Here is an 18,436-nt window from a genome sequence, read left to right as displayed (position 1 = left end):
CTCGGAGTCACCACAAACACCTTTTATGTTCCCAACCCCCTCACGCTACAGCTGCTGCGCGATCTGCTCTATCCTCCGCAGCGTCTCCTCTGACTCCAGCTGCTCCAGGCTGAGCAGGGACAGGCCCAGCTGATCCTCCTGAAGGGGCGGGAGAAAGGGGGGTGTCAGACAGCTGCCGCGCTTCCCAACACAGGGGTTCACAACTTGGCCAGTAGTGACAGGAGGTGGCTACAGGACAGGATGTTTGAACGTCAAAACACCTGTATAAGCAGAGCATCCCATCCCTGTAACTAGAAGACAGGCTGAGGGAGGGGGCGGCGGCCAGAGAGCTGTGTCCGGGGCCAGCTCAGGGCTCCCACAGGAGACACACGCTGATATCTATTGTCCTCGACTCTCCCCCCCAGTTCCCAGGCTTGGCACATGGGTACACACAGACCTCTCCTCGTTGGGGGAGGGCTGGGGCTCGGGGAGAAAGCCAAGGGACCTTCCTGGAAGAGGAGCTTAGCTGCCTCGGGCTCACCCGGTGGAATGGCTGTGCCATCTGCCTCAGGAAGTACTTGGCGACCTGGACCCCCTCGTCAACGGTCAGGTTGAGGTTGGCATCCGTGAGGTGCTCCTGGATCCAGCGGGGCAGTTTCCCCCGCTTGTCCGCCCGGGCAAACCGCTGGGAGTGGGAGAGGGAAGGTGTCAGGACACCAATGCGGGGGGCCTGGGCCCCCTCCCCCTCTGGGAAAAGAATGCCAACAGCCTGGTTGGCAGAGGCCCCTGAGCCCGCACCTTATCGGCGAAGACCATGAGGCCATAGTCCGTCTTGCCTCTGATGGCCCGTCCCACACACTGGGCTGCGTGGCGCATGGCATCGAAGGTGAGAAAGTCATTCTCTCGAATCTGGAATTGGTCCCGAAGATATTCCAGCCGCGCCTGTGGGTGTGGAGATGGGGGAGATGTCCCTCACACAGTCCCAGGGGGAGGGCCCCACGGAGGCCTGAACATCCTACCAACCCCAGGCGCTGCTCACCTTGAGAATGCGGCTCTGGGTGTAGACGTAGGGGACACCAAACATGATGACAGCCCGCCCGTAGTGGTGCACTGGGTGGGGGGAATGAGAGGGGTTGCCACTGTGGCCGGCTGGAGAAGGCTGACCTCAGGTGGCCCAGGAGATCCCACTGTTGGAGCAGGTGTCCCCCCAGGGGCCCTGACAGATGCCCAGGGATGGAGGGAAGGGGAGGTGTGTGCCCAGGCTGTGGGTGGCCCCCTGCGGGAGCAGAAATGACCAGGGCCCCACGCAGGTACTCAGGGAGGGGAGAGCCTAGTCCACTCACCGAAGTCGATTCCCTCGGACACTTTGCCTCGGGCCACTGAAAGCAGGATGGCCCCACGGCCGTTCTCACAGGCCTGGGGAGGGAAGGCCAGGACATGAGATGCATTACCTCAGAGCTGTCTCCTCTGGCCCCTCTCCAAACCGAACTTCTGGCACCCACCCCCATAGTACCCACCTCCTGGTACTTCTCCAGGGCGACGCTGGTCTCAGCCCCGTCTTGGGTCTCGATAAAGAGCAGCTTGTTCCTCTGGATGTTTTCGAGGATGCCCTTAGGGGAGGACACCAGGGAGGTCAGGGTGTGGGTTGGTAGAAGGTGGATTGAAGGACAGGGGAGTCCTGGTTAAACTCAGGTCTGCCCCGGATTCCATGAAAGGGACCACTTCTTAGTTTGCCCATAGGAGACTTGGTGGGGGGTGGCACTGTCCAGCCTCACTTCTTTGGAAAACCCTGTGGTCAAGGTAGGGAACCCTTCAGACAAGTAGGACAGGCATGTGACTCAAGATGGCCTATCAGGATGCTCCACCCTGCAGCTGGTGATTGGTGGAGAGGCTGATGTAGGCCAGGCAGAGCCAATCAGAGGCTGCCTTGAAATTTCATATTTGATACTGTAAGAGATGTGTGGTACTGATCAAGGACAGACATGTGGATGGACCAGTGAGACAAAACTGTCACTTGTGCCATTTAGTGGGGAGAGCTCTTTTCAGTAACTGGAACTGAAGCAATTAGATTTCCACACGGGAAAAAAATGAACCTTGACCCCTGCCTTACATCATACACAAAGATGAATCTGAGGTACCTCACAGACTTAGACATGAAAGCTAGAACTACAAAGCTTCTAGAAGGAAACACAGGAGACCATCTTCGTGAGCCTGGGGTAGACAAAGTTTTCTTAAATAAAACACAAAAGGTACTCAGGATGTGGGGCCCAGGTGGCCAGCAGCCACCTTTCCCGTGTGGAAAGAACCGGTCTGAGGACAAGACCAAGGTCCCGGTTGTGAGCGGCTGAGGTTCCCACACACCCCCACCGGCACCACTCCCCGGTGCACCTATTAGCCTGGTCCGCTCATCTCACCCCACAGAAATGCTTGCTCTCACTCACTCCTGAGTGTGCTCAGAATCAGAAAGGATGGGTGCCCCGCCCCCACCCACATCCTGTTGGGTGCCCAGCTGGGATGAGCCCCATTTCCAGAATGTCCCATGACCTCGTGCTCACACTCCCCAGAAGGGGCTCTTGCAGGCTCTTTGCCCTGACACTCTGTCCAGCCTTAATTCTCCAGGACCTTCCCCTAGCAGCGCTGCACCCAGCTAGACACACCTGCTACCCAGTGTCCTCACACCAAGCTGTATGTGCTGGAGGGACACAGTCACAGGGTGACCCCGAGGAGAGCAGAGGGAACAAGGAACCCAGAAGGCGGGGTGTGGTCACCTCTCTTGAGGGGTATGCCTTTGAGGAAGGGACCCAGCGAGGCCGCTAATGTCTTAGTTCTTAACATGGATGTGAGGGGAGGAGGGCACAGGAGTGAACACTATTTACTCTTTAAACTGTCCATCTGTGTTTTATACACTGTCCTGTTATCTATGACACATGTCACCATTTAAAACACAAGAGGAATGAGGCCAACACATAGAGGAATGGAGCCAAGAGCTGAGAGGGGGCCTTCCCGAACGTGGGTGGCTGGGCGTACCTGCTCGTACCAGGAGGCCACGGTGCTCTCCATGTACTGGTAGCTGGTGAAGAAGGCCACGATGCCATCGGGGACCACAGCGGACATCTCCAGCAGGAGGTTTCCATAGTTCCGGATCACCGCTGCGAGGGGTCAGAGGATGGGTCTCCTGGCCTGGTCCTCCTCTGACTCCCTCTCAGAGCTTTCCTGGCAACTGCCTTGTCCTGAACATGGAATTCCTAGAAACCCCACTGAGGCATCTGTCGGGCTGTTCATCCACATCCCACTTCTCCCACCAGATCCACGGTGGCACCCCACCCCTTGAAGTTGGGCGTGGTCACATGACTTGCCATGGCCAATGAAATGAGTGCAGAAAGGGCCGTGTGTCACTTTTAGGTGAGAACTTTTATGAACTAGTGCACGGTTCACCATGCTCCCTCCCGTCACATCCTGCCACCACAGTGCTGGGTTCAATAGTGGAGGTTCCCAGAATGAGGAGACACAGGGCAGACCCCCACCAACCCACAAGGGCAAGTACAATGGGCAAGAAGTAATCTCTGTGTTAAGCCACTTTGATTTGAGGGAGTATTTGTTACTGCAGCATGACCTAGCCCATCCTGACTAACACACCTTCCATCTTGGGACCCATACAAACCACCCTCCGTGGGCAGCATACCAATATCTTCCCGGGTCTCAAATTTGGAGCTGATGGCCACCTGGTCATTTCCACGGCCAATGATCTGGAGACAGCAAGAGAGGTCATAATAAGTCAAGCAACAGCAATCTGTCTGATGTGTGAGGGCCAGATGGCTGCTCATGCTGTCCTAAGCTTTTTATAGACACCGTGTCATTGAAGAACCCTCAGCTGCCCTGTTATCTGCATGGCAAAGATGACCTAAGGCTCACAGAAGCAAGGTCACACGGCAAATAAATGGCAGAGTCGAAGGTGAACCCAAGTGTGTGCATGTGTCTCACCAGCAAGTGCCCTGTAGCCAGCCCTGGCCTCCAGGCCAGTCAGTTCCAGTATGGTCTCTCACCACCACCCCAAAAGCCACTGGTGCAACCCAACCAGCAACCTCACAAAAGCACGATGCAGTGTGTGGTCAGCACCAGTCCACGATCCCTGAAGGGCAATTCAAAAAGCCAGAGCACTCTGGAAATGCCAGGTGTTTGGCACAAACTCAAATAGTAGCAAAAGCTGCCCTCCCCTGAGCCTATTCGGAGTCCTGACTTATCTCCCTTAGTCTGTCTCGTCGAAACGCTGGCAGAAATGTAACTTTCACTGGAGGGACTTACCCAGACCCCACTAGGACTGTTCCACACCCAGGCTGGAAGGCCTGGAAAATTCTCAATTCTAAAACATATCTGATCCCAGGACTTCCGGTACAGGACTGAGGGCCTGTGTTATGATGTTCATTTTACAGAGAAGGGGACTGAGGCAGAGTGGAAGGGTCACTTACCAAGGTCACAGCCAGATAATGAGCCAGGCAAAGCCATGTTAACCAAGCCACGTAGCAGGCCCTGGGCCACACAAGCTTTTTTCACACCCACGATCTCACTAAATCCCCTCAACCACCCAGGGAGATCAGGGAGGGGGCAGTCCCATTTCACAGATGAGAAAACGGAGGTTCAGGGAGTTACACTCACAGGGAGCAGCAGCATCAAGCCCAAGTCTGTCTGAATCCAGACTCTGTACCTGCAGCTAGAAAGCTCTCCCGCCCTCGCTCCCATCTCCCCGCCCCCATCGCCTCACCCTCTCGCACGCACCATGGGGCAGAGGCAGACCCGGGCCAACGTCATGGTGAAGGTTGCCATGGTGACAGGGTGGAAGTCCAGGATCTTGGGGTAGATGTCCAGTGGGGACAGTGTCTGTAGCAGTGACAGCAGGAGGAATCTTAGCAGGACTGGGCAGGAACCAGGACCCCTTCTCCCCAGTAGAGTGATGAGGGCTGGGGCGGGGAAGGGTCCTCACCCCAGATGTGATGATCACTGACTGGAAGCGCTCAAACACAGGCTTGATGGCCAGCGAGGAGTCCATGCAGCTATGGGGAGCAGATGAGGGTGGTGAGGGCCAGGCTGAGGGGTGGGGCTGGGCCCCTGGGGGCCGTTCACACTCCCTCTGGGGTAAAGTCTCACCTGAAGTGCAGGATGGGGTTGGCAATGGTCGGGGTCCTGTCGTCAAAGGGTTCGATGATGATGGTGAAACCTACAGGGGGCCGGTGAGATCCCCCGGGCACCAGTCAGGACCATGCCCACTCGGCCATTCCCTCCCCTGCTTTCTCCCTCCAGCTCGGTCCCCCTCCTCCACCTCCCTCAGTGAATGGGACCAGCCACCAGCACCCCAAACATACAACCCAGGCATCTGAGTCCAAAACACACCCCAATCTGCTCACTCCTCCCCACATGACATCTGTGTAAATGTTCATGGAGGACCTGAGCCAAGAGCACCAAAGGTTCAGCCTTCATTCTCCCCAGGGCCACAGGGGCCCACCCCGACACCCAAGCCAAAGCCTGGAGCCTTCTCCCACGACCCTTCTGTCTAAGCCATCAGGAGGCCAGTCACCTCTGCCTCTAAAGTCTATCTGCAATCTGACCACTCCTGCCACCCCCTGCCCAGTCTGGCCGCCATCACCCCCCTGCCTAGACTACTGTAGTCGTCTCCTCACTGTGCTCCCTGCGCTTACCCTTGCTCCCTTCACAGCGGCCAGACAGACCCTATGAAATCCTGAGTCAGGTCACAACCCTCCCCTGCTTGGAAGCCCCCCACACCCCTCTCAGAGTCCAGAGTTGTCTGTGGGATCCTGCCATGCAGACCCTGTTTCCTCCTTGCTCACGGGCCTCCTGCCTAACTTTCCATAACCACCAGGCTCATTCTACCCCAGGGCCTTTGCACTTGCCCCACTGCCTGGAAAGCTTCCCAAGGCAGCTGGCTCCATGTGGTCATTTGGAACTCAGCTCAAATGTCAGCTCCTCATAAAAGCCACCCTGGCCACCCTGACCACTGCAAGCATAGTCCAACACAGTGACATGTTTGTTTCTCACAAAAACTATCACTTTCTGGAATTATCTTCCCTACCTATGTTTGTATCTTTGCTACCTGTCTTCCCTGCCAGAATGTAAGTCCTGGAAGGTCAGGAGTGAGGTCTTTCTTGGTTCCTGCCATTTCCCCAGTGCTGGACCTAGCCCGTTTGTTGAACAAATAAATGAATGAATGAGTTCATATATTCAGTGTCGCTTAGTAAAAATTTTTGTTAAAAGTCATCAAGTCCTCTGTGCCCAGCCCTGTGCTGGTGATGCAGCAGTGACTGAGATGGCCCTGGTCCTGTCCTTTCAGGGCTCACAGTCCAGTCCCATGGAGTGACCACCCCAGGTGGGGAGGGCTGGGACAGCAGAGCCTAGGCGGGGGCCTGACCTAGCCTGGGAGTCAGAAGGGACTTCCTGGAGGTAGAGGAGGCATCTCTACTGAGCGGAGAACTGAAGGCTGAGGGGGAGACAGTTGAGGGCTGAGGAAAACGGGGAAGGATGCTCCAGGGAAAAGAATGTGCGGTGCTGGTAGACGGGGAAATGGGGAAGAGAGGAGAAAGACAGAAAAATATGGGGTGGACAGAGAGATGGACACAGGAGGAAGCTTCCAGGGAGACTTGCTGCTGATCGGCCCTGGGGTGGTGGGGACGGACTCTCTACCTTTCTGCCAAGGCTGCCACAGGACATCTGGCAGGCCTGACCTAGTTTCCTGGATAGAGAAGTAATCCCCGGGGATCAGACTGAGCCCTCAGCCAGCTTAAAGCTGAGGAAGGGGAGGGAAGGCTGACCGATAAAGCCTCCACAACACTTCTCCTCTCCCGGGCGAGCTGGAAATCTGAGCATCAACCTCCACTCCTCTCCCTCCGGGGACCCCCGCACCCAGGCACCAAGTCCCCCTCTTTACCTCCCACATCTCTCTCCAACCCCTCCTCCTGGCCTGGCTCAGGCTCCTCCTCTCCTGCCCCCATCCCTGCCTGCCTCAACCAAGCATGCCCAGAAAAGTCAATCTAAAGCACAAATCTGACCCTGCCTCTCCCTTGTTCAGAACCCGCCATGGCTCCCCAGTGCCACTGGGAGCAGAACGTCCAACTCCTTACCACCCCAGTGCAAGCAGACACCTCATACCACTGCCCAGCCCCGTGCTTCTCCAGGCTACAGCCAGAGGGAACCTTTGCCAACACAAATCTGAGCACAAAGCTTGTCAAGAACTGTTCGTGGCTCCTCACTGCCCCCAAAATAAAGCCCAAACTCCCGAGCCCAGCCCTACGAGATCCTGCACGTCCAAGTCCCACAGGCAACTCTCTAGACTCCACCAGATCCTGATTCCAGCTGCCAGGGGCCGGCAGAGGCAGGAAGAGGTCACTTACCCTTGGCGTAGGTGCTGACGAGGGTGGCAAAGTTTGCGAGGAGGGTGAGAGGGGAGAAGTCGGCCAGGTCGGCAATCTCCAAGGTGTGCAGGAGGGAACGGAGGCGCTCGGCGCAGAATCTGGCGGGGGGGTGGGGGTGGTGAGGCAGGGTGAGGGGAGGCAGTGATGAGCTCCAACAGGACCAGCAGGATCCCCTCACTGTCTCCCCAGCTGCCTGGAAGCTCCCCGAGGGCAGGGACTGGGTCTGTTTCAGTCACCTCTGTGTCCCCACGCTGAATAGCTGCACATCACATGAGCCCACCCAGAGCACTGACCAGAGTCACAGGGTCGTGTCATATGCAGTCACTCTCATAACGCAGGTTCTCAGCCAAAACCAGAGACCCACGGCCACCCCCAGAATCCCACAGTCACAGTGTGACTCCTGCACAGCCATGTAGTCATATATTCAGGCCCAGAACCTCTCCCAATGTCTCAGTCACACCCACCACCCTCGGTGACACACACAGCATCAGAGTCCCACACACTCACACAGGACAATCTTGCACAGCCTTACAGAACCTTCCACACAATGTCAACAGCATCATGGACACACAAGGTCACGCAGGCTGGCTTGAGGCTCCCACCCTTCAGGGATGGGTCATAGAGGAATAGCACTGGGCATTGAAGCCAGGCAGACGGTCAAGTTTAAAACCTGCCTCCTGAACGTCCTTCCAAGTTTGTCCTCTCTACCCACAAGGCTCCATCAGGTGCCCCCTCTGCATTCCCTCAGCCTCCAGGACCCCCCCACCCCAGCCTGGGGCATCCCTGTCTGGGACGGGCTGTCTCCCCACCTAGATTGTGAGCTCCAGGAGGGCAGGGCCAGGGCTCTCAGTCACCAACTGTGTCCCTATCACAGAGCAGGCACTCAGGGCACAAGTGTCACGTGGCTAAGATCCCCTCTGTCCTCACAAGTCTCCCGTTAGTGGGGAGAAAGGCGAAGCCACACTGTGGGCTGCCCCACCCCCTCAGAGGCAGAGCAGCCAGGAGCTTCAGAGCCCCACAGACCTGAGTCACAACTACCCTGCGCAGGGCTGTGTGGCAATGGCTTCCCCTCTCTGGAACACAGCATCCTCAACAGCAGCACAAGGCAAGGACACTGTATTACGGTTCTGTTCCATATGGAACATAAAGCACTTAGCTCTGCACTAGTGCTCAAGACCCAGTAAGTTACCGGTGTTGCTGCTTTCTCATTTAACCACCACAGAAATCTGGGAGTAAAGGGATTGACCCCCTACTCATTTTACAAAGGAGGAAACTGAGGTTCAGAGAAGACCAATGACTTATGCAAAACAGCACAGGAAAAGCACAGGAAACTCCACCTTCACACTCAGGTCCATTCATTGTCTGTTCTGTGATGGGGAGACTGACCCACCCCACCCCAAACTGCACTGAGGGAATACTCCTGCCTTGGGGGGATAATGTGAGGCACTGGCTGGGGGAGACTGGAGCCGGGGGAGTGTTTCACAGCATGTTCTCCCAGTTCCAACTCTCTGCACCTGGTCAGGAGCCCCTCTCCAGGGCAGCTCCCTCCACTACCCCTGCAGCCCTGGGTGGAAACACTTCTGAGCTCTGGGAAGAGCCAGGGGCCTCGCCACCCCATCAGTTCCTCCATCCTGCCCGCCCCTCTGTAAACAGCCCCTCCATCAAGTTCTCCCCGGGTAAATTATCTGATCAAGCCATGGGCTGCCTGCCAGGCCCCTGCCCAACACAGGGCCCCAAGACCAGCTCCAATCTTGCCTCTGGACCTGCGGGCTCTGACCTACTGTGCATACGTGCCCCCACCCCCCCCTTCTTCCTTTATTCCTGATGCCGGCTACATGGTGACCCCAGGACACGGGCTCAGGGGACAAGCTGGGCGAGCACTCGGAGCCTGCCCCAATCCCCCCCGACCCCCGGCAGGGCCCAGCCCAGCTGCTCGGGCGCACCTGAGGGGCTTGCGCTGGATGCAGACGCGCTGGGCCAGGCCGCTCAGGAAGGCGGGCGGGCTCTCCTGCACCACGTGCTGCACACGCAGCCGCCACTTGACATACTCCAGCAGCCGCCGCAGGAAGCCCAGGAAGTGCTCAGCTGTGCGGATGGAGCCAGGCACCGCCTCTGTGGGGAGAAGGGGTCAGCCGTCTGGGGCCTCCGGGTGGACTGGGTGGGGGGAGTGGCCGCAGGCAGGCGGCGGCTCACCCTGTAGCACCTCGTCGGGCAGCACGGGGTTGGCCAGGTGGGCGTCGGTCTCCCTGGCGGCGCTGGCCTCCCGCAGCCCCTCCACCAAGCGCCGGTACTCCTCCCGCAGACGCTGCGCGTCCGTCTCCTTGATCCTGTGGGGAGACGGGATGTGGGAAGAGCTGGGCTCACTTGGGGGACACCGGCTTGGTGCTGGTATTCTGGGGGGAAGGCAGGTCAGGCAGAAAACAGGGACTTGGGAGAGGTCAGGGCGGATGGAGGGGGCAGGACAGACACCAGGGTCTACCAGTCGCCAGCACCCCCACCTGAGCACTGTCTTCTGCAGGGTCTCCAGGTTGCCCTGGCACCGATCCAGGGTCCGGCGGGTGAGGTTGACACTCATGGAGTCAATGCAGACATTGTCTAGAAAGGAAGAGGAAGAGAGCCGGGCTCAGCCAGGTGGACAGAGTGGCAGCCTGAGGGGCTGGCATCGGCTCCCCACCCTGGCTCCCTCCTTACCAATGTTGTGGGCCTCATCAAAGACTACGACAGCCTTGCGGGCCAACTCCTTGGACACCAGGTCTGCGATCTTGGGGTCCAGGAGGTAGTGGTAGCTGTAAACCACCACGTTGGCATGCAGGATCTGGGGGCCGAGGGGGGCAGGGTTACCCCAGTCCACCTGCCAACGCCCACCCCAGGGCCCTGACGCCCCACCTCCATACAACACTACCACGTAGCTCCCTCACAGGCCCACAGAGGCGAGGAAAGAGACAGAGGCAGATAGACAGACACAGACAGGCAGGCAGAGACGAGGCGAGGCCAGAGACAAGGCACGAATATAAGCAAATGGATAGAGACAGACTGACAAACAGACTAGGCAGATAGACAGACAGATGGGCAGGCAGCCTGCAACCCTCACATTCCCGTCTGCCCAACCCTGCCGGCCTCCTCACTGAGTATCGAGCAAGGAAGTATGGGCACCAGCCCTGGCGCCGTCCCAGGGCCTTCAGGTCGTCCAGGTTGTAGATGCCGGCAGGGAGGGGCACCTGGCGCCCATGCACATCAAATTCCTGGGGTGAGAGGGTACATGGGGGTCAGGGAGGTTGGCTGTTACAAGCGGCCTCGCCCTCCCTTCCTGCCTCCCTCCTCACTGCCCCCCGCAGGCACCTCGTAGAAGCGGCAGTGGGGCAGGCTGTGGTCCTGCTGGTATTGCGCCCGCACGTAGGAGGCCGTGAGGCTGTGGCATTTTCCATCAACATCCTTCCCAAAGCGCAGGGGCGTCACCTGGGGGGCCAGGGAGCATCTTAGCAGCGAGAGAGGCCAAGAAACCCGACCACTCAACACCTAATGGCTAGGTGGAATGGGAGGCCGCCGGTCAGTCTGGGAGGGGTGAGACTCTGGCATTTTTGGAAAACATGAGCCTCAACCTGCTTCATTTTTAAACAGTTAAGACATCTGGAAACTCAGTACAGGGATACAAGAATGGTACAATTGTTAGGCTCTTAAATTATTATTATTATTATTTTTAAAATTGTTTATTTAGGGGGGAAGTAATTAGGCTTTTATTTATTTATCTTTAATGGAGGCACTGGAATTGAACCTAGGACTTTGTGCATGCTAGGCATACACCCTACCACTGAGCTATACATTTCCCCTTTAAATTATTATTTTTAAAACGTTAAGCCCTATATAATGTCAGTGACATCTCAATTGAAAAAACATTAAGCCTTGAAGATTCTTTAGCATGTAGATTTAAAGATAACTGCTCTATTAGGGGGAGGTGGGTGGGAAGGCACAGACTGGGAGTTCGAAATTTGTAGATACTGCCAGGTATATATAGAATAGATAAACAAGATTATACTGTACAGCACAGGGAAATATATGCAAGATCTTGTGGTAGCTCCTGGTGAAAAGAATGTGACAATGAATAAATATATGTTCATGTATAACTGAAAAAATTATGCTCTACACCAGAAATCGACACATTATAAACTGACTATAACTCAATTAAAAAAAAAGATACAACGTGAGTTCTCTTATCAACTGTTTAATATCAGTAACCAGAATAAAAGTTTAAAAAAATAGGAAAAATTGTATATGGCTATTTCAGGGACAGAACTATTCTCAGTAATGTGACTATAAAACTATCCGAAGGAAAGAAATTCAATTTTGTGTACTCGAATACATAGCTAAACACATTGTCTGTTCTACTGTAACTTAGTCAATGTCTCCTTTTACTCTTGGGAATATTTCCAGAGTCAAAACAAAGAACCTTAATCAAAAAAAGAAAAAAAGAAAGAAAGAAGTGCTCTATCTTTTAAAATGCTAAAACAGCCAGAACCCTGGCAAGGTCCAAGCAACAGAGGAGGTTCTGATCTCAGTCTGAGAACCTGCCTTGCCTGGGCCCTGCTGGTGGCCCCATCACAGCCCAAGGATGCCTTTCCTCAGAACAAAGCCTCTTCCCTCAGCAAAGCGAAGCCTCTGAGGCTCCTACCCTTCCCTCTCCCTTTCCCATTTCCTCTCTCACTAAGACCTGTGCTACTTCTCTCTCTTTTTGTTAAATACCTTTACGTGTTAATTTTTAGAGATAGGTAATACAAATACGTCATGCAAGGTACACAGGTTAAAAGTGTCACGGATGCTCCCACAGAAAGGTATTCTAAAACTTGGAAAGTTTTAACTAAGTTTGAAGCAGAGACTCAGCTGCAAATCTATTTTGAAGAGCTCAAGTCAGCTCAAACGAAGACCATTAGCTACACTTTTAAGTCCTTCCAAGATAGCAGGCATATGGAGGAACAGCACTGAGATGGAAAAATGCCTGTCCCAATCTTTAGCATTTCCCAGATCACTATACATCTCTGGAGACAACCAAGATCCTTCCTGAAATACAGTGTAAATTTGCTTATGCCGTCTTATCACATTCCCAGAAAACCTAACCCATTTCATCCATTTTCTATTTCTTACTTTCCTAAGGGGGACAGAACCACCACGTAAAAGTGTTCTGGGCACACACATAATGTCCATTTACTACGCGCTACCTCTTAATTGATGGCTCTATTTTATTTCAAAGAAAAGATCTTGACATTTTGCTCCAGAGCCTGTGGAGGCTTTCATATATCCCAGTCATCCTTGCTATCAGATAACAAAGGCTGAATATAGTTATGTTCCTGAACTCCACGTAGCAACAGCAGAATGACGCGAAGTCAGCTGTGCAGCAAGGAAGAGGCAGGGATTTTTTGGCACTACAGCATAACCAAGAATGGGGAAAATTCTCATCCGCAGGTTTAAACACAGTGCTGGGAGGGCCACTTTGCTTTAATTACTATCCATCATCTGTATCATTTCTCGTAAATTCTCACAAATAATGTTACACAATATATATTCCAAGAGTTACCCCACGTAAAGCAGTTAAAACAGTGTCTGGTACATAGTAAGCCCAATGGTTTTGGAACATAATTGAATAACAACTAATATTCTAGGTATCATATGCCAATATACACATTAATAGCACTATCATTTCTAATATTCTTTTAGCTCTTCATATACGGTAAGGGCTATGCATGCATTATCTCGCTCAATCTTTTTTTTTATTATTATTGATGAGATGTAACTGACATACAACAGTGTATGTTAGTTTCAAGTATATAACATGACTCAATACTTGTAGATATAAAGAAATGACCACCACAGTTAAGTCTAGTTAACATTCATCACCACACATAGTTACAATTTTTTTTCTTATCATGAGAACTTTTAAGGTCTACTTTCATACATGGAAGCAACCTAAATTTCCATGGACAGGTGACTGTATAAAGAAGTTGTGGTGTACTTATATATACAATGGAACACTACTCAGCCATAAAAGAGAATGAAATAATACTATTTGCAGCAACATGGATGGACCTAGAGATTATCACACTAAGTGAAGTAAATCAGACAAAGACAAATATCACATGATATCACTTGTACGTGGAACCTTAAAAAAATGATACAAATGAACTTATTTACAAAACAGAAACAGACTCACAAAACAAACTTATGGTTACAGAAGGGGAACGGAGGTGGGGTAGACTAGGAGTTTGGGATTAGCAGATACTAACTACTATATATAAAATAGATATAAACAAGGTCCTACTGTATAGCACAGGGAACTATATTCAATAGCTTGTAATAAACTATAACCAAAAAAGAATATGAAAATGCATATATCTGTATCACTGAATCACTATGCTATACACCAGAAACTAACACTACATTGTAAATGAGCTACACATCAATTAAAAAAAAACATAAAACTATCAGGCAACATTCATGTCAGAACTATACTCATAAGTTAACTATAGATATAAAAATTTAGCAAAAATCAATAAAAGCAGTCTGTGAGAAACAACTGGCTACATGGAATTGACAATATTGTATTGTGTTTCACTATTATTTGTAAGTTGTCTGCTACCTATTCTTTTTATCAGTAGAATTTATAAATTATGTATGTATGTACATGGATACTTTTTTTTTTTCCTGGAGACCCAGTCAGCCAGCTGTCAAACACTTACTGGCACACCACACAGAGTAGTAGAGTTCCTCATTACGTCAAAGTGCTTGAAATAAAGTTTGAATGAAACTTTAAAAAAAAAACCCAAAACCCTACCCTCTTAGAAACTTTCAAATATACAACAAAGAATTATGAGCTACAGGCAGCACGCAGTAGAGTTGTCCCTCAGGATCCAAGGGGGATTGGTTCTAGGTCCACCCCACAGATACCAAAAACTACAGACGTTCAAGTCCTTTATATAAAACGGCATAGCACAGTCAGCCCTTCCTATCCGCAGGTTCCAAATCCACAGGGATGGAGTGCCAACTGTACGTTACCTCCCCATGACTCATTTTATTTCATAACTGGAAGTCTGTACTAATGGGTGTACCTTCATCCATTTAACCCAGCCCTCAACAGCCCATGCCCAATCTTTTATCAACAACTATACGAAGCAGGTAATTCATTATCCCCATTTTACAGAAAGGAGGACTGAAGCCCAGACAGCAGAAATCACCTATGCAAGAGTATCTGGCTAGTACATTTCAAGGCCAAGAAACCAGACCTGCCAGACTCCAGGGGCTGCCTTTTTCACCTATGCCAGGTTAGGGGAAATGGGAAGGCTCCCTGGAGGAGGTGTGCTTGCCTGGGCCATGAACCATGCGTGAGTCAGCATTTGATGAGTGAGAAGAGAAATTGTGCGGCCCACGCATATCCCCTTGAGAGGTCTCTTCTGGGGATTTAGGACTCCTGGTTGGGTGGAAGAGTTTTCTCAACCCTGAGGATGAGGGCAAGGGGAGGAAGGAACACTCACCTCAGGATGAATACACAGGTTCTTCCGGGAGCTCAGAGCCAGCCCCAGAAACGGCAGCTTCTCGCCCTCCTGCTTCTCATAGAAGCTAAGCAACTTTCGAAGCTCTTCAATCACCTGTTCCAGTTGAGAAGGGAGAGGGGACTTGGCCTCACTGAAAGCACAAGCTCCTGCCCAGCCAGGCCCCAGCCCCTTCCCCAGCTTTCCAAACACCCTCAAAGCTACAACGGCAACCACCTGGGAACAACGAGTTAGGGGAGAGTGGGGAAGCAATGGGGTTGGGCCCGGCTCACCTTCTCAATCTCAGGTACAGTCCTCGAGCAGTAGATGAGTTTAGTCACCTCCAGTGGATATGCCTGCAGACAACAATGCGCTCAGCCTCAGCCCCTGTCCAGCCTCTTCCCCCTTCTCCCTCCAAGGGCCCAGCAGGTCACTTACCCGCTGGTATGCTATAATCAGGGCCAACAGGGACACTGTCTTCCCAGTGCCTGAGGGCATCTCCAGGACTCCATGACCCTGTGTGTTGGGGGCAGGAGGGACAAGGCACAGGTTCTCAGAACTTCAGGGACACAAACCCTGGGGACCACCCCCTCACCCCCAGGAATGCTGTCTTGGAAAAGCAGGACAACACAGCAGTTTAAAGTCTGGGACCCAGGGGTAGTGGACTTGAACCCCATTTCTGCTTTTATTGAGTGGTCTTAGGCAAGTGCCTTCGCTTTTCTGGGTGTCAGTACCCTCTCTCTTTTTTTTTTTTAAGGTTTGTTTTTTCTTTTTACTTTTTTTTTCTTTTTTAATGGAGGTACTGAGGATTGAACCCAGGACGTCATGCATGCTAGCTCTACCATTGAGCTATATCCACCCCTACCCTTCAGCTCTAAAATGGCCCTAATAAGCTCTTCTTCATAGCATGACTATGAGGACTAGTGAGAAACTGGGGCCTAAATATTTAGCATAGTATCTGACAGGTAGTGAGCCCTCTTTCTTTTAATTTAGCAAGCACCTCCACAGCACTTACTCTGTGTCTGGCACTGTCTTACACTAGGGTTTCTCAACCTCGGCTCACTTGACATTTGGGGCCAGATAATACTCGGTCGTGCACCGTAAGTTTAGCAGCATCCATGGCCTCTACCTACGAGATGCCAGTAGCAGCCCCCACTCCACTAGCAGGACAACCAGGAATGTCTCCAAGCATTGCCAAATGTCCTCTGGGGGTCAAAAATGGTCCCCAGTTAAGAACCGCTGCCTGACTTAGTGAATTAACCCATACAGCCCTCATATTAATCTCCAAGGTAGGTATTATTACTATGCCCATTTTATAAAGGTGAAAACTGTGAAACTGGGATATTAAGTAATTTACTCAAGGGCACACAGCTGTGGATCCAGGATTCCAATCCATGCAGCCAACTCCAAAGTCTATGTATTCCTAACCAAACTACTGAGCAGCTCAGTCTCTGATAAATGTTGGCTGCTGCTGTTATTATTACCTGTTATTATTTCACACATCAGGAAGTTTGGCAGTGCTGGCTTCCCAAAGACCTCATTGCTAAACGCTAGACGTCCTGCAATCTCAGTCTTAGACGCACGTGTGGCAGCCCTGTCAGGTGGGCAGCAGCGGGCGCGACCCACCCACCTTGGCATCCAGCGTGCGTTTGAGCTCCAGCATGTAGGAGAACTGCTCCGGGTAGATGTAGTCGTATGGGAAATGGACCAGCAGCCCGTCCACGTTGAGCCTGGCGGCGGGGGCTGCCGGGTCAGTCCCCCGTCCCCTCAGCCCCTCTCCAGCCCCCACACTCCCCTGTCGTCGGGCCAAGAGAGGTTACAGGCCCAGAACCAGCCTGCTGGTCGTCCCGGATATCCTCCCGTTTCCCCCGAGCCTCCGAGTCCTTTTGGCATCTCACCGCAGACCATCCCCATTACCGCCCCGTTACCGCGGCTACCCCCACCCCACCGCTTCAGCCTCCTCTCGTCCCGCTGGGACCCGAAGCGTGCCCACGGGTCCCCGCATCTTCTAGACCCCCGCGCCCGCTCGCTAGCTGCAAACCCCAGGTCCCCTCTCACTTCATGGCGCCGGTCGGGGCTTGAAGCAGCGTGGACCCGCCTCCTTCATGAATATTCAGTAAAGGCAGGATCCGCGGGGCAACCGCGAGGGGGCTACTTCAACCTTCGTCACGACGCCATTGGTTGATTCCTCCCGTCACTCCGGGGGGCGACGTAAATCGGGATAATACGCGTGCGCACGGAAAAGCAGGGGTAGGGGGGCGGGCTCCGGGAGAGGTGGTGCCGAAGGCATAGCTGAGGATCACCGAGTACCAAGAACAAAACATGAAAGGAAGAGAACAGAGAGAATCGATCCCACTCAACGGGATTCGGTCTTCCTGCATCTGTTCAGATTATCTGAGTAGCGAATACATACTAAGTTTCATCCTATTATATTCTAGATATTAAGATTTCCTCCCTCCTTTCCCCCCTACTTTAACAAGGTAGCCAGGGCTAGAATGTGGGAGGCCAGAGAGGGTTCCTGATCCAGTCTGGGGGATCAGGGAGGGCTTCCTGGAGGAGTTGTCTCTTTGAGAACTGAAGGTGAGGAGCAGGAGTGAGATAGGATAAGGTGGGGGAGACGACGCTGCAGGCAAAAAGGACACCATTGGAGGCAAGTAGAAACCAGAGGAGTAAGCAGCATGATGCTGCTGGAGTGCGACATGGGGAACACAAACTTCTCTGAAATAGAAGACACCAAGATTAACTCCCAACCACCTGACGTCACATGTATTTGCTCTTCCCAGTTTGTCTCCTTGTACATGGCACTGCAAGGAGCATTTCTGTGGCATCTCTTAAGGCTCAGAGTCACGTCAGCAACCTCACTAACTGGCTCAGCCCCCATCCCAGCCCTGCCCACTCTGGGTCCTCATTATCTGGGGATGATTCTGTCTCCCCCACCGGACTGTAAGCGGCAGGAGGGCAGGGCTGAAACTGTCTTGGTCACCGCTGTATGCCTTTTACCACCCAGTACAGGGTATGTAGAGTAGGGGCTCAATGAATATACGCTCAAGTCCCTCACAGTCTGCCCTCTGTATCCGCGGATTCGGAACCCGAGGACACAGAGGGCAAACTGTACTACGACATTTTATATGAGAGACTTCAGTATCCGCAGATTTTGGTATCCGCAGCAGTCCAGAACCAATCTTCCCGCTTATACCAAGGGATGACTGTATTTCAATCTGCCGTTGATTGACCAGAACCTGCGGATAACGAGGGCCATGTGTATTCCATTCCTTTGAACACATCACTACATCCAGCTTATGATCAAGGGAAGGGGCTACTCAAGGGTGTGAATACCAGGAGGGAGTGGGGAAGGTATAGCTCAAGCGGTAGAGTACATGCACAAGATCCTGGGTTCAGTCCCCAGTACTGCCTCTAAAAATAAATAAGTAAACCTAATTACTTCCCTCAACACACACCTTAAAAAAAAAAAAGCCAAAAAATACCAGGTGGCAGGGGTGATTGAGAACCAATCTTAGCAATGAC

The 18,436-nt window shown here is 52.6% G+C and overlaps 1 protein-coding gene and 1 non-coding gene across 3 annotated transcripts; both read right to left on the bottom strand.

Moving 5' to 3' along the window:
• Positions 1–7: 7 nt before the first annotated feature.
• On the bottom strand, positions 8–17,128 carry ERCC2 (ERCC excision repair 2, TFIIH core complex helicase subunit). Of its 2 annotated transcripts, XM_006208566.4 has the most exons (23): positions 16,970–17,128; positions 16,542–16,641; positions 15,350–15,427; positions 15,205–15,267; positions 14,915–15,028; positions 10,737–10,853; positions 10,523–10,639; positions 10,089–10,212; positions 9,896–9,992; positions 9,591–9,724; positions 9,341–9,509; positions 7,377–7,495; positions 5,122–5,191; positions 4,958–5,027; positions 4,753–4,854; positions 3,662–3,725; positions 3,007–3,128; positions 1,497–1,589; positions 1,323–1,395; positions 1,019–1,089; positions 778–921; positions 521–664; positions 8–138 (listed from the first exon to the last, which is right to left on the bottom strand). In XM_006208566.4, exons 1-23 carry the CDS (start codon positions 16,972–16,974, stop codon positions 46–48), a joined length of 2,283 nt encoding a protein of 760 aa, XP_006208628.1. In that variant the 5' UTR covers positions 16,975–17,128; the 3' UTR covers positions 8–45. The 2 variants fall into 2 exon arrangements, with proteins under 2 accessions (XP_006208628.1, XP_015098451.1); XM_015242965.3 differs by lacking the exon at positions 16,542–16,641 and having other exon boundaries at positions 16,970–17,125.
• LOC116282307 (small nucleolar RNA SNORA46) lies at positions 12,729–12,867 on the bottom strand. Its single transcript, XR_004191802.1, has one exon. It is a non-coding gene; the product is annotated as a small nucleolar RNA SNORA46 (small nucleolar RNA).
• Positions 17,129–18,436: the final 1,308 nt, after the last annotated feature.

This window comes from Vicugna pacos, chromosome 9, assembly GCF_048564905.1.
Source record: "Vicugna pacos chromosome 9, VicPac4, whole genome shotgun sequence".
NCBI classification, from domain to species: Eukaryota; Metazoa; Chordata; class Mammalia; order Artiodactyla; family Camelidae; genus Vicugna; species Vicugna pacos.
The sequence above is the reverse complement of the archived record's forward strand: the minus strand, read 5'-3'. Positions and strand labels throughout refer to the sequence as shown.

What these genes read in the sequence shown, in the direction of transcription:
- ERCC2 (XM_006208566.4), bottom strand. An exon ending in AACGCACGCTGGATGCCAAG is followed by an intron (nt 15,428 to 16,541) that starts GTGGGTGGGTCG and finishes CCCAACACACAG; the next exon opens with GGTCATGGAGTCCTGGAGAT. An exon ending in CCCAGAGCCGCATTCTCAAG is followed by an intron (nt 922 to 1,018) that starts GTGAGCAGCGCC and finishes CCACACCCACAG; the next exon opens with GCGCGGCTGGAATATCTTCG.